Source organism: Chinchilla lanigera, unplaced genomic scaffold (genome assembly GCF_000276665.1).
Source record: "Chinchilla lanigera isolate Chin_1 unplaced genomic scaffold, ChiLan1.0 scaffold00113, whole genome shotgun sequence".
NCBI classification, from domain to species: Eukaryota; Metazoa; Chordata; class Mammalia; order Rodentia; family Chinchillidae; genus Chinchilla; species Chinchilla lanigera.
In genome coordinates this window covers 544312-559899 of record NW_004955514.1, presented here as the reverse complement: position 1 = coordinate 559899, position 15588 = coordinate 544312, and the positions used below count along the sequence as shown (strand labels likewise).

Sequence of the window (15588 nt, the reverse complement as noted above, 5' to 3'; positions counted from 1 at the left end):
ACATTATCTTATTTCAAAACTGATATAAAGAAGCATTGTGCATTAGAAATAAAATGGTAGCTACACATGAAATTTTAAGTGCTTTCATCACCACATTAAAAAGGATTTTAAAGAAAGACAGAATTAACCCTAGTGGCATATATTTAACTAAATATATCAAAATACTGTCTTTTTAAAATGTACTCAATATGAAGTTCCTCATGAGATAATTTTAACACTTGTTTTGCCTTAGTCTTGGAGACCTGGGCTGTATTCTACACACAGGGCAGACCATTTTGCATGAGCTGCGTTTCAAAGGTGCAGCAGCCTTAGGAGGTCACAACCACAGCACTGCAGGGGCGAGTGCACCACCTCCTGAGTGCACTCCTGAGTGTGTTACTAGTAGCATCACCTAAACCTCTGCCTTCTCCTAACTCCCTGGAAGAAAGCGGCTCTACTCCACCAGAATTGCAGACTGTCTGGTGGCATGCAGGTGATCTGGCATCTTGCGAGGAGGATAAACAGTATTTAGAAAGCAACTGTGTGTGTATGTATGTGTCTGCGTGTGCACGTGCGTGATGGTGTATCCAATCCAGGGCCACGAGTGTGCCAGGCAAGCGCTCTACCCCTGAGCGTCATTCCCAGCCCTTTAACTTTTAATTTTGAAATAATTATAAGCTCACCGGAAGTTGCAGATGTCAAGTCCCGCCCCGACGTGTTATTTGTGCAAAGGAAGCAGCCTCTCAGAGGCCAAGCCCTGCCCACGTGCACCGTGGGGGCTGCAGGGCCCCGCCCCCGCCCCGGCCTCGGCCCCTCGTACCCCACCTCTGCCAGGACCCCAATTCTCACACACCATGCCGTCCATCACTCACCACCCACCTTCCTCGCGCCGCGCTAGAGGCCTGCCCTCCCGGGCCTACTGCCCACGTGAGTGCCCACTGGGCGCCACCTGGGCCCGACAGGACAGCCATTCTGCCGCGTGAGGACCGCTGCGGTAGACGCTAGGCGACGGCTCCTTCTGCGGGCCCTTGGTCCGTGGTTTCGTTATCTCTGCTTGTGCTTAGGGAGTTAAACTCCACTGTACGCAGGCGCAGAGCGCAGAGCGCCCCACCTCACACCTCCACTGGACTCGCACACCCGTTTTGGCGGGCTGTCTCAGTGCGCAGGCGCCAAGTCCGCAGAGCGCAGGCGCAGAGCTGCCGCAGCGTGTTGGAGCCTCGGTGGCTTCACAGACTCACCCGGCATGGCCAGCTGGGTGTTCTGCAACCGCTGCTTCCAGCCGCCGCACAGGAAGTCGTCCTTCAGCCTGACCAGCTGCGGGCACGTGTACTGTGACGCCTGCCTCCGCAAAGGTCAGGGCGGATGTGGGGTGGGGGCCCGGTGGAGGCCGCTTTGTGGGCTTAGCGCCCGCCGCCAGGCCGGGCCGGTAGGTCGGGGCTGCCGAGGCGCGGGACCGTGGGGGCGGGGCCCAGTCCCGGGTGTGGAGGAGCGGCGGTGGAAGGTGGTGGCCCCTTGGCGAGAGTGGTTTGAAGAAGTTAACCAAGCTAGCGGGAAGAGGTTGCGTGAAGGAGTGGTGCGCTCCGCGGAACACGGGCCTGGACTACAGAGCGTGTGAGAGCGCGGGCGCGCGACCGTTGGAGGCCGGCGGTGCCGCGCCGGTTGTGACTGCCGCAGGGCTCTCCCAGGCCTCTGGCTGTGGAGGCCTGAGGCCCACACAGGATCCGGTAGCCTGAGGTCATTTTTCCAAAAAGGCACAGTCGCTGTGTCGGAAGCATACGCAGTGCAGGGCCACCGAAATACACTGAGAAAAGGGATGGAGGCCGGGGGCAGAGCCCTGACCTAGCTGTCTGGGGCCCGCTGTTCGCAAACCCTCCTTCAGTGCTGATGTATATCCTTCCAGACTTTTCCCTACAGATGCAAAGGTCAAACACAAAAATAATAGATGGGTATACCACTTAGGACTCTGTTTTTATAATTATCATTTTTTTGTTTCAGTTGTCCTTTATTGCAAGATCATAGAACTAATTACAAATTTAACCTGTAACTTGATAATCTTCAGTCAGATAATAAGTTTTAATAAAGAAGTGTTTATTCAGAAGTGATCACAGCCAGATATAGCTCAGCAGCACAGCCCCTGCCTGGCAAGCACAAGGTCCTGAGTTCAATTCCCAGCACCAAAAAAACCCCCAGAAAACAAAACAAAAAAAAAGTGATCACAGAACAACTCAAAACGCAGAGTAAGGTTGAGAAACATCTGACTAGCCAATAGATTTAGTTCTCCCTAAATGAAACCTAAAGCTTTTCTTTTTTAGGAAAAGTAAACTAATTTCAGTAGACAGAAATGTAGGAAGTTTTTGTTACATAGACTAGTTTCCATTTAGTCATCTATTTCTGGCTGTCTGAACTGGGAGAGATACATTTACATAATGGGCTGTCTTTGAGCCTTCTTCGCAAGCAGCTTTAGATCTGCAGTCATCTCCTTTTCCTGTTGTGCAAAGATGGTCTGCACCACTTGCTTCTCCACCCCGCTTATCATGTGCTCTTGTTCATTTTGATGTATCATATTCTGCACAGAAATATGATAGTCCAGGGGATTCTTTACTTCCATATATACTCTATGTAGCTGTTCCCAGTAAGTAAGTAACCTCCAAGGCCATACCAGTATTATTCCTCTGGACATCAAAAAGGTAATGGCACTTTTGAACAAGTGCCTGCTGGGACTTCTCCAATTCAATGGCATTCTGGACTTGTTTCATGGAAGCTTGTTTTGCCTCTTCTAGTTGGCAGTTTTTTTGCTCATCAAGTTTATCAATAAATTCTCCAAAAGAGGCACCATGTTTTTTAATTACATAGATAGATAAGTGGCCGTACTACAGATATGGTAGAGAAGATCTCTGGGGGTAATTACATATATTTCTTTGGATAAAAAATACAAAATAAGCCCAGTTACAAACATGTAGGGTCCTGTTACACTGGTTTAGGATAAAGAAACTGGAAGAATTTCTCAAGAATTAGTCCAAGATGAACTTTTCTACTATACTAAGGAAAAGGTGGTAGAGGAGCAAATTTTGTCTGCCCTGCGTGAAAGATCCTTGTTGTCTGCAATACCCCTGGTCTTAGGAGGGCTGCATTCTTTAGACGGGGTGCTGCAGTGGCAATGGCAGAAAGTACCACCCAGGACAGCATGGTCAGCAGAGGTCTAGGAGGTGGTCTTAACATCCCTGTGACCCTGACCAAAGACTCTGGTCAGGGGCTGTATCATCATTTTTAAGGTTGTGAAATACACACTTTAGTTATCTACTGTAGATTATTTGATTCCCTACTAAAAGACAACCACCATTGTTCACTTTCTGACTTTTTCCCCTTAAAGTTTATTCCTAGGGATAGGATTGCTACATTGGGGGTATGTTCATTAAAGCAGATGAAACTGCCCCCAAGAGAATGTGCTCATTGATGTTCCCAGCATTGATTTGGGAGCACCTGTTGTCCCCTCATTAGTGAACTGGCTTTTCTTTTCTTACATTTATTGGCTATTTGCACTTTTGGTGATTACTTATTGGAGTCTTCTCACAGCCTTTTATTGGAATATTTGTTTTTAATTGACGTAGAAGCACTATTTATCAGCTATGAACCACTTTGTCAGTGACCTGCAAATGACTTCCTCTATAGAATCAATTCTTCTCACTAAGCAGAATGCTTAGATTTTTATGAGTCAGCTCTGTAATCTTTCACTGTAGGGCTTCTGGCAGTGATGGTGCATAAAAGGAATTTCCTTTCTCCAGACTCTGTACTGAAAGAGAGACAGAGGGAGAGGAACTGGTGACTTGAGTGTATTTAAGAGGAGAGGGGAGGAGGCCATTCTCGAGGCCATTGGAAGGGGCACCATGCTTTCCATACCAGGTTAACTTGTAACACCCAGCTGAACTTAACCAGCATGGTAGCAGCATAAGAGGCAGAATGGAAGAAGGAGGGAGGCTGTTGGGAGCTGAGAGAAGCTGTTGGGTGCGTTAGAAGCTGTAAGGAGCTGTTGATTCTCTTGGGGGAACTTCTCATGCTGGCTTTCCTGATGAACTCGGTTGTTCTCATCATCCAAGGAGCTTGGGACCTTGTTGTCACTGAGAATAGCTTCGATTCACTTTGTGGGAACTCTGGTCCTCACTTTGAGCATCACTTTCTGGCTCCAGAGGGGAAGATGGTGCACTGCTCAGTCTCCTGGAGAAGCTTGTTGCTTTGGCTTTCCTGATGGGAACTTGGCTGGCCTGATCATCGCAGGAGCTTGGGATCTTGTTGTTGCTGAGGATGGCTATGGAGGAGCTCTGGTTCTTATTTTGAGCATCGCTTCCTGGCTCCAGTGTAGACCACTCAGCCTGCTAGCACAGATCCTTCATCCTGCTGACAGACTTTCTGGCTTCCACCACTGCCTTTGGGCTTTCCCCTTGCAAAAACCCCAAACCATAGCAGGTGCTGTGGATCTGAGGTGAGTGTGACTCTGAGCCAGCAGCCCTCCCAAATAGAAAGGAGGCAGAGTGAGTCAGGTTGTTCTCTGGAGGAGAGGGTGGGGAGTTGAGGTGGATTGTGAGCAGGAGGCTTCTTTTTTCCTGTTGGATGATGGGGTTTTTTCACTTGAACATTCCCCCACAGGGACAGGAGTAGGGGGAACACTCAACAAAAGCAGAGAAGGATGTCCTAGCAGTACTGCAGACCCCGCAGTGTTGGAATCCACAGGTTTGTGACTCCACATCTCAAGTGGGTTTGCCCCAGTTCTTGTCTGCCCTGGACAGCAGAAGAAGAGAGCAGCAGGGATTGCCCACACTTAGGGTAGGTGTGCTCCCTGGAAAGATGAGGAATATGGAGACTCTGTTCTTGGAGCGGGCTAGTGAAGAACAGAGCTCATAGGCATGAGGAAGTGGCAGCCTCAGGGAAGGAGCTGAGTGTAGGACAGAGTTCTGTGTTTCCTGATGCTGGACGCTGTGGAGGCCGAGAGTGGAAGCAGAGGTGCTGATTTGGAGCTTGGGACCTCTATGTGGAGAGCAAGTGGGAATGACAGGAAGGCCAGCCACTGGAGCCAAGTCTCCAGGTGATGATTAAAATCTGTGGAGAGAAAAGTGGTGATGTAGGGCTGGAATCCCTCTGGATCTGTGCCAAAGACCTGGAGATTGGGCAGGTGGATTGTTGGATGCTAACAACATAGTAACCCTCTGTGCTTGGGCCTAGGGCTGGTCATAGATAGCAGGAACTCATATAGCCAGGTACTAGGTCATGGAGGAATGGTGTGTTCTCACATGTGATACTTTATGTGGTGTAGAAGTGAGCCTGAGAGGAGCAGAGAAAAACTCATCCTTTGGATGGGGTCAGAGCAGCTATTTTCATTTTAAATATAGTTAAAACTTTTAAATTAAGATATCACTGTAAGATCTAATTGTAATGAGTATCTGGGATAGATTTTTTTTCCAGTGCTAGAGATCAAGCCGAGGGCTCCCTCATGCCTGGCAAGCACTCTTCCACTGAGCTCCAGCCCTGGGATAGAGTTAACCTTAAGTATTGTCGATCTTTATGGCCTTTATTTTGGTGCATATTTGCAAAGCAGGAAAACAAGGTTGTTACTTGTATAAATCATTGAACTGTATGCACACCCACAGCGTCATTCTCTGTCTGAACATGAAAACATTTAGGTACTGTAATCCTGCATATTTCTTTTTTTCTTTTGCATCTTTCTTGAAGAAATGTAATTTAAAGACTGCATTTTACATTCTAAAAGCTAGTTAGTATAACGTAAAATCTGTTTTTATTTTATAGGCAAAAAGGACGAATGTGTGATTTGTAAAGTTCCTTGTCGGACACTTCTACTCACAAAACATGTAAGTTGAAACTTATAGAATATGAGTGTTCCTTTTTAATTTGAGATTTAATTTGTAGTCACTTGTGGTATCTAAATTTTTCATTTGTTTTGCTGGATTAACTGCATAGTGTGAGACTTCTGAATAATCAACGTGCAATTAGGATTAGCTTTCTAAGACCTCACTAATGTCCTCTCTCAGTCATATGTTGGCTCTCACTCTTGGACCATGCTGTGTTCCTGGGAGTGAAAATGGGTTAGAAAGATTTCTTCAGCACAGTACCAGCTCTTTAGGATGCAGTGGAGTTTTTTTTTTTTTTTTTTGAAGTCATATGTGTGTATGACTTCTGGTTGTTAATGACAGAGGCTTAAAATCAGGTACAGTATTACTGCCTTTGGCTTAAAACCATGCCTTTGGTTCTGTCTAAAATACAGTAGTTTCATTTGTTTTTTGGTGTGAACTTATTTTACAAATGATTGTTCTCTTCTACCTCACTCTCCAATATGTATATTTGAATTAGTATCTTAAAATGTCATGATTTCTTCATTACAAATATAAAACAGAACACAGAAGTTCAGACAATACAGAAAATTAATGTGAAACTGCCCAAATCCTGTTTCCAAAGACAACATCCAAGAATTTGGTGCCTATTCTGTGTTTTTATGATTTACCTTTTTATAGAAGTGTTTCCCAAGTGACACTGTTTGGAGCACTTGCTTTTACCTTTTTTTTTTTTTTTTTAATCTTTTGGTACTGAGGACCTAACCCAGGGCCTCCCACTTGCTAGATGGCACCCGCTTTTAAAATGACTACATAAATATGTATTTCAGCATTTTCCTTTTGATGATCCTGTGGGTTTTTTGACTTTTCACTGTTTCAAAAAAAACCACAATGAACACTTTTTAATACTCTCTCTCCACACTTGTGAGAGTATTTTTATTGCATAAATTCCTAAAAGTGAAAAGGCAAGAGCAAAATATTTAAATGTTTGTATCTTTAATAGAAAGACCTGTTTTCCTCCAGCGTGTGGCAGCATGAAGTCCCAGGAAACTCCTGTCTCTGCTGTGCACTGCTATGCAGCACCCAGGCTCCAACCAAAGCTGGAGGGTACCTGGTCTTTTCTCTGTCTTCATGGGTGAATGTTCAGGCCAATTGTTTTCTTCCTTCTTCCCTAATAAGCATAGCTGAGACTATCCATTACCATTTGTACATTGTGTTTCTAAGTCACTTTGAGTACTGCTTTTCGGAATCATTTCTAAACAATCTCTAAGCTGTTTGTTTTATTTCCTTTCTAACTTAAGAATTATTTGAAAGAACACTCCTTAATTTGTAAATGATTAGATCATGAGTGTCCAACCTTTTGTTTGTCTGGACCAAAAGGAATTGTCTTGGGCTACATATAAAATATATAACATAGTTAATGAATGTAAGTAGCAGAACTTCCTTTTAACAATATTTTTATTATAACATTTTTACAAGAGGGTAAGATAAGCATAAAACTAGTGGAATGTTTGACCTTTTTTCTTTTTGAAAACTCATGCATTTGTGTCTGATTCAATGAAGGTTGTTGAAATTCTCAGTAAGTTCCCACAGTGCTCATCAGAAATTTTTAATCAGATTTACTCTTTGTATTCTTTGTCTTTGAAAATAGTTGTTCACAAGCATATGTAGTGTCAAAAAGCAATGGCATGGGTAAGGTGTAATTGTGAAGTAAGGAATATTTTCCCCGGGAAAGGTAGGTCTTACAAAAGTCTAGTGAAGAGGTATGATCAGATTTTTCTTTGACTTTAATGTCTGACTGCATTGATTTATATCCAAATATTAATAAATAAACAACCATTAATTTTTCTAGCTTTAGCAGTGTTGTATATGTAATTGTAACAATATCAAGAGCAAAAAATCTGTTTATCTTAGTTATTTTTCTCTTGGCTGACGCAAAATACCAGACATTCACAACTGAAAGGAGGAGAGGTTTATTATATCTCACAGTTTGTAGAGGTTTCAGTCTGTAATCACCTGGCTCCCAGGTAGGGTGGCATGGCAGAGAGGCATTGCAGAGGAGAGACAATCCATGATAGCGCAGGCAGGAAGCAAGTTTCCCTTTTCCTTTTATCTCATCTAGGCTACAAGCCTTTTGGGTGGTGCCACCCACATCCAGGGTGGATCTTCTCATTATCCATACCCAGAACTATGATAAACCAGTTAGTGGACTAAACCAGTAATACACCTCTTTAATCCCAGTATCATGTACCCTAGATTCAGCCACCTCCAAAAAGCCCTACCTATGAGTACATGAGGCTTTGGGGGGACACTTAAATAAAACCATAACACTATTTGATACATTTTGTACTTCTTCTATCCCTGCTGCTAAAAAAGTATTGCAATTTATTATCTTGTGAAATAACACAACAAGCTCAGTTTTAAAGAATATGAAAATTTACATATCCAATTATTAACAGAACACTTGTGTTAACAGGCACACCTATGTGTAGGTAGATTGAACACTGTTATTGGCAGTTGCTGTGTTTTACTTGCCATGTAACGTCTACTACACATGGTTCCGTGTGAGTGCCTGTGTGTGGTAGGCACAGAGCCAGCACTGCCCTGTGGCCTGCCTGCACTACAGTCTGTTGTCATCTGTGCAGTCCACACCTCAGTACTGAAATCAGTTGTGAAAAATAGCAGTAAAAACTACATAATAATGTTAAAAGTGTACAGTCCTGTGGAGATGATTAGTAGCTGTCCAGGGTCCCATGCAGACCACAGGTTGGATGTGCCTGTGTTAGATTTTAGCTCTACTGCCATTTTCACAGTTAATTTTTAGTTTTATGGCATTGTGAGTGGAGATTATGACTGCATGGTGTCTTTTTTAGTGAGCCAGATTTTCATTGTGGTTTGTATGTCGTCACTGCTAATGTTCTACAGAGGTTTGGAAAGAATGTCTTCTTTTGTTCTCTATGAGTAAGTGAGGGAATCTGTTGGAACATCGAGGTGTAGCTACTTCTTGCTCTGTACCCCTATTCTGTACCATCACCTGGGTCCTCCTCCAACAGCCTCCTCAGAGTCCACATCTCCCCATCCATCTTTCCATCCCCACAGGAGCTGTGAGCCTTCTTGCTGTGCAGCTTGCAGCTAGTGGGCTCTGCCTGGGTACAGGTCAGATCCAGGCCTCCATGAGTTCCACCTCAGGAAGAAAGCCAGGGCCCCTCAAGTTCATGGCTCTGTGGCATGGCCTCTGTACCCTCCTGGTCCCCAATCCAGTTGTCCAACTTTCTGCTGTGGATCCTGGGGCTATCACCCGGTGCCTGGCCTTTTGCTGCCTCTGACTAAAACATTCAGCATTGCTCCATCTCCCACAGCCTTCAGGTCTCTGTTAAGAGTCATCTTCTTGGAGATTGTCTCCTCTGTGCTGTGTAACAGCTGTGTCTGTGACTATGACCTGAAGCAGGAAAGACTTGTGCAGCACAGGATCTGCCCTGTGAAGTAAATGTCACAAGATAGTGTTTGTCTCCATTAAGTGTAGCATCTTCTGATGGTTTCTCCTGTGATCTGTTTCTTTAAAAATTGTGTTGTTAGATGATTTCACCTGGCCAGCAGCATGACACACATCACTGTACAAAAGGTACCCCTGACTTTGTTTGCCCATATATAGAACAACGTACATTCATCAGTTTGTCATGGAAATGGACATTATGGCCACATGCAGGAAACAGAGTACCACTGCACTGAGCCTGTATGGGAAGCAAGAGATGGAAGCTGGTGCCTGCAGAACAAGATGGGCCTGGGGCTCCAGGAGGAAAGGCTTTAGAGAGCCTAGGGCAGAGATGTGGTCCACCTCCTGAGGAGCCATGAGAAAGAATGCATTCAGGCAAGGCCTGGCCAGTGTCCACCAGAGGTGGAAGGGAATTAAGACCCCATGGGACTGGAGAAGCCAGTTGCTTTTGACTCAAGTGGTAAGAATTATGTCTAGAGTGATAAAGGCCCCAGCAGCCTAGGTGGATGCACTCCTTGTCCTAGTCAGTTTTTTGTTCTTGAGATACAAAACCTGACACTCACAACTTGAAGAGGAGAGAATTTTTTTGGCACACAGTCTGTAGAAGTTTCAATCCATTGTTGGATGGCTCCAAGGCAGGATGACATAGCAGAGGAGCATCTCAGAGGAGACAGGAAGCGAAGAGTAAAGGAAGGAGCAGGGAAAGAAGATAAATCTCAGGACACACCCTCTGTGACCCGCCTCTTCCAATCAGGCCCGACCTCCTAACAGCAAGTCAGCCATAAGCCAAAATCCAATCCCTGTCCAAAGCCTTGCCTATGACTACATGAGGCTCTTAGGGGACAGCTAGACAGAAACCAACACACTCCTCATACCCTTTCCCCCGGGATAACCCCCAGTGAGTCAGCCAGGTTTTGGAGATGCACAGGTGGGCATGCCCCAGAAGGCAGAGGGATTGCCCTGCACCACGACCCCTCCAGGGGAGGAGCTCTGGGGCCTACTCTAGATACTGTGTCCCCTCTGTATTACTGGGGATTTCTTTACTTGTCCAGCCCCAGGCCTTCTTTGGTTTTTGGAAATGGCCAGGACCCAGGGGTCGTGTCTTTCTAGTTATGGGTTGCACAGCGTTATGGTTTAGATGTGGAGGCTACCCCAAAGACTTGTTCACTGAGGTTTTGATTTACAATATAGCAGTGTTCGAGCTAGGACCCTGACTTCATCCATGCGTTAATACATCGATGAGTTCATAGTTAGTTGGCTTACTGGGCAGGAGCCTCATTAGATGAGGTAGGTTGTTGAGAGTGCATCTTGTCCTAGCTGTTTCCTCTCTGACTCTCTTTTGCTGCTCCTGGCTGCCATGAGGTGAGTGGCTTTCTTCCACCATGCCCTTCCATCACGGTGTTTCTGTTTTAGCAGACACAAGGAGCATGAACTGAGACTGAGCCAAAATACATCTTTCCTACCTTAAGTTGTTTATTTCAGCTATTCTGTCCCAGCAACAAAAAAGTGGTCCCAAACCGGGACCTAAGGAAGAGTCAGCAAATCATCCGGGGATGTGAGCTGTGCTGTGCACATAGTGGCAGTGGCATTCCGGGTATACCAGTGGGGATCTGTATTGGCAAGAGGAAAGCATATGCCAACAATCAGAAAGACCCACACGTGATTATCCTCAGACCTGTTCCTCTCCTGTTCCTCTCCTCCAGCATGATGAGTCCAGGGGGAGAAAAAAAGGCTACTTACAGGCCCAACCCTCAAAAGCAATCTCCTGGACATCCCCGGCTGCCTGCAGAGGCCTGGGTCCCTGGAATCCACTGAGTACAGGCTTCAACTATCGCACAGGCGAGGGTCAGGTATTGCCCACAATGAGCCACTGCAGTAGGGGTTATCTGATGTGCCTATTGGCCTACGTTAGTCCTCATATGCCCCATACAAGTTTTGGAATCAACTTGTCAATTTCCACTCACACAGAATCCTGATGGGGTTTTAATTTTGTACCTAATTAATAAAATGATGTGGGGGAAATTGGTATCTATAATATTGACCCTTCTAATCCATGAGTAGGGCAGTTGTGTTGTTTACCTAGAAGTTCTCTAATTTCTTGCAGTAATAGCTGATGGATTTCTCAGCACCATGGTGATGTATCAGGTTAATATTATCTCCTAGTTATTGTGGACTGATCAGGTCCACAATCTCCTAAATGAGTGTACAGTGAAGGCTAAATAAAAGAGGCAAATGGAATGATTTCAGGCCCGCAGGAAGATCAGAGCCCTCTCACAGAATTTGAGATTCTCTTAGGGCTAAGACCAAGACCTTCTCTGGGTAGCTCACATTTATTTAGTATTTATTTATTTATTTATTTATTTATTTAGTATCAGAAGAAGGGAGGGTAATACTTGAGAAGATCGGAAACCACTGAAGGACTTCTCCAAGTAAAGTATTAATTCACCCAGGAGTGAGATGCCTGAGGCTACAGTCGTTATCTAGTTGAGATTGGATCCAGGTATCCTTAGCTGTGACCTTGTCTTATCCTTTGAAGCTTCACAGCTTCACCCACCATTACAGGCCTCAGTAGGGATCAGACTCACAGGGGTTCACTTACTGTGAGTCTACTGCCCATCTCTAGACAAGGAGCCTACGCCTTGGACGGACTCACAAGTAAACATGGAAAGCCAATTGGTTAATTTAAGTCCTGCTCAGGGCTGCTTCGAAGTTGTCCCCATCAGTGATGGTGATGGTTCCTAGGCTTTGATGATTTAAAAGTCTGCTATAGTTTTTAAAAATTTCATTTTCTCAGTGCTTACTGCTAAAAGCGCTAAAATGTAGTTGGTTTTATTGACCTATACTAGAGATCTTGCCAAATTAACTTGATAATCTCTTGGTTTATGTGAAGGTTCTTCTAGGATTTTCGCATTGGCATTCACACCCAGCAGTCACTAGCCAGCCCTCCAGCCAATGCAGAGCAGGACTGGTGCAGGAGCTTCCCATCCCTCCTGCTTTCACAGTCAGCCTTTTCTGCTTCATCACCAAATAGTGTATTTTATGTGCGCTAAGTTTTCTGCTAAGTGCTTTTTTTATTATTATTTAAGTGGTGTAGAGCTTTTGCTTTTGCTTTTTCTGTAATTAGCATCTTTCCTTTTTTAACCTCATTTTGTTAATGTGGTGAATTGTATTTATTTTTTAAACTGTAAAACCCCATTAGATTCCAGAAATAAATGCAGTAGGATGATGTGGCACAGCTTGTATATATAGATGAGCTCAGGTTACTACTGTTTGGCTTGATTTTTTGTTGTTGTTGTTCATGTGTGAGTTGGACCTGTAATTTTCCCTTAATGTAATGCTCTTTTCAAGTTTGGGTAAGTCAGTTATTATGACTTCATTAATGACATGAGTTAGAATTTTTTATGGTATAGGGCATTGAACCCAGGACCTCCTGGCTTTCCCTGGGTACAGAAGGATGTGGCCCACTGTCTTGTGGCCCTTAGTCCTGCCCTTCCGAGGTGAAGCATTTGTGGTTTGTGCCATCTCTGGAAATTCTAGACCTTGACATGCGGCTTTTTAAGCAGTAGCCAGAAGCTTTAAGCAATAAACACTGAGCCCTTGGCTTTTCTTTCAGACTGACTCAAGCATCCAGGCATTCTTCATGGGCATAGACAGCCTGTGTAAGAAGTACTCGCAGGACACTGCCCAGGTGAGTGCTGCTGAGGGGGCTGGGGACAGATGTGCAGGTACATCATCTCAGACTTGTGTGCTGTGTGCTCTGGAAGCCACGCCCTTGCAGATGTGGGGTTAGTGTGTTTTCTGCTTTCACTGGGATATCTTCACCTTTGCAGTGGTGAAGCATCTGTGCACAAAAGGTTTTAATCTGGACAAAGCCCATGTGATTTATTTTGGTGTCACGTTGAGACCTGTGTGAGCTCAGTTCAGCCCTAGATCCGTTTGGGCAGGATGCCCCAGGAAGTTCTCTTCCTTAGAATCTCCCTCCAGCCAGGTCTCTAGATTCAGGACTGTACGGAGCCCTTCCCGGTCCTCCTTGCAGCCCAGGAAGTTTGTATATGTAGTCCCATGAAAAGTTACTGGAATTCTAGCGAGTTAATTCCAGTCTACCACTTCCAGTGTAACCCATGGTGAGAAAAAGATACTAAGGCATATTTATATTTATGGGGAGCCAAGAGGTCCTAAGTCCAGCCACAATGATAGCCATCTGGAACAAATGGCTATACCCAGGAACGAACCCAAATTTATTCATTCATGAAGAAGGGAGTGGCTTGAGGATGAGTGACTGTGAGAGTGGCGGGAAATATGTGAGTGCCATGAGCTGGGCTAGGTTGGAGGCCTGAAATCACCTCAGCAAATGCAGAGAAAAGCGTATGCAGAAAGAGTAAACTGCATAACACAATTGAGATAGCTTATGTTTTGGGGTTTTGGGGTTGGTGCTTCAGCTCTGATGTGTAATCTTTGAAACCCCAAGAAGTCATAGCCTCTATTCCCAGGCTTGATCCCAGCCGACAGCATGGAGCATTGGCTCGCACACATCTTGCCTCATCCTGGCTCACTCAAGGGAGCAACAGGGGCTCAGGGAAACATACCTGCCATCTCCAAAGATTACCATCAGCACCTCAGCTAGACCGATATGCATTGCTTAAAGCCAATTGAAGTGGTAAGGAAAAGTCCGAGACAGCTCTGTACATATCAATACATGGAAATAAGGTCAGGCTCAGCCAAAACAGAGGCAATTGCTCCTCTTTTAAGGAGAGTCGCCTAGGTGATCCTCCACACAGGACAGTGGGTTTCTTCATGAAGCTATCCTCTGCAAATGCACCCAGGGCTGCACGTGCCTGCATACACCTGTTTGGTGCAAGGCTGCACAGCCTGGCTCCTCCCTCCCGTCTCCCTCTTACTGGCTTCATGACACCACCAGCTGAGGTAGGAGGCCTGGGAGAGTTCATGCCCACCCATCCCTGTGATGTCCTCAGCCACTCCTCACATCCGGGCTGTGATCAGCCAGATCTGCTCCAGCATCCTCCCTCTCTGGGTGCAGGGCCTAAGTGGTCCCCATGGGGCCCCATCCCAGATGACACCCAGCTGTGCCCTCCCACGAAGAGCCCAAAGCTGGGCACATGGAAGCTAGTAGCAGCCAGACAGGCTGCTCATCCATCATGCTCCATGCTGCAGAGCCCACTCAGGCCAGGCCCCGTAGGCCAGATGATTCCCACAGACCTCAGAACCGCAGAGTTCACCCCAGCACCTCTGCAGGGGCTGCACCTCAGGGAGAGGCCGGTGGGCCCAGAGATGGACTCAGAGGCCTCCATCTGCCCTGCGCTCCATCCTGAGACTGTGTGTGCTGATGGGATCATGGAGAGTTGTGGCCACACTTAGGCAGTGTTGGCCTCCGTCACTCCACCTCACAGTACAGGGTAGCATTTTCCAGAGGCTCTGTGATGGGATAGCACGCCTGTTCTTTATGCTGACATGACGGGTTTATTTTTTAAAGAATCAATAAACATTTTTAAATTTCTGTCTTAGTTTCTAATGAGTAAATAGTGACAGGTAAAACTCTCACAAGCAAAGCTCCTCAGGTCCTCAGACCAGAACTCTGAGACCTGCCATAGGATGGCACCAGAGACCTTGGCAACAGCCACCTTGGGGGCCTTTGCTGTCCCCTTTCTGAGCTCCTTTGGGTTGGACAGATGTTTCCTGCCTGAAGACCTCTGTGAGCCTCTGTCACACCGTCCCTGCCCGAAGAGTGTTCATCCTCGCTGTAGAGGCTGGACACTGGCCCTGCAGAGCAGGAGCTCACTGGTAGAGTGGGTAGAGTGACCCTGGGTGCGAACAAAGCTGTGGGCTGAGGAATGTGCTCAGCTGGGGTGCTTGCTGCCCCCCAGCACAGACCCTCACTATTGGCCCCACTCTGAGACCTAAAGATGCCGCTCCCTGGAGGAAACTGCTCTCCATGCAGCCTGCACTGTCTGTGGCCTCCATTCCCGGCCACAGTCTTGTCAGCCCTGGGCAGCTCTAAGCAGACCTGGTCCAGCAGTACCTCCACCTCTGCCCTGGGTTGACTCTATCCAAGAGACATGGACCGTGCAAGAAAAATACATAGGATTCTTTTTTATTTATTAATAAAATTTCCCTTCTGAGGCTACAGCCTGTGTCTTTTTTTTTTTTTTTTTTTTGGTACCTGGAATCGAACTCAGGACCTTGCACTTGCCAGGCAGGTGCTTGTGCCACTGAACTATATCCCTGGCCCTACAGCCTATGTCTCTAGCCCAGGCCAGAGAA

General features: G+C 46.0%; 1 protein-coding gene, 1 long non-coding RNA gene and 1 pseudogene across 11 annotated transcripts in view; 1 reads left to right on the top strand and 2 right to left on the bottom strand.

The window, feature by feature from the left end:
• The window catches only part of LOC102012792, a 61723-nt gene extending 60426 nt beyond the window's left edge, over positions 1–1297 (bottom strand). For both annotated transcript variants that reach the window (XR_001231784.1, XR_264491.2), the window contains exon 1: positions 1218–1297. This is a non-coding gene — a long non-coding RNA (uncharacterized LOC102012792). The remainder of the gene's footprint in view (positions 1–1217) is intronic.
• The window catches only part of Rnf212 (ring finger protein 212), a 33608-nt gene continuing 18882 nt past the window's right edge, over positions 863–15588 (top strand). For 3 of the 9 annotated variants that reach the window (XM_013506855.1, XM_005408690.2, XM_005408692.2), the window contains exons 1-3: positions 865–1331; positions 5776–5837; positions 12923–12997. In XM_013506855.1, coding sequence (XP_013362309.1) covers positions 1223–1331; positions 5776–5837; positions 12923–12997 — 246 coding nt within the window. In that variant the 5' untranslated portion in view covers positions 865–1222. Of the gene's footprint in view, positions 1406–1625; positions 1902–5775; positions 5838–12922; positions 12998–15588 lie in introns of those variants that run through there. The other 6 variants (XM_005408693.2, XM_005408691.2, XM_013506854.1 and 3 more) reach the window with 6 other exon arrangements.
• LOC102013112 lies at positions 2399–3165 on the bottom strand (annotated as a pseudogene).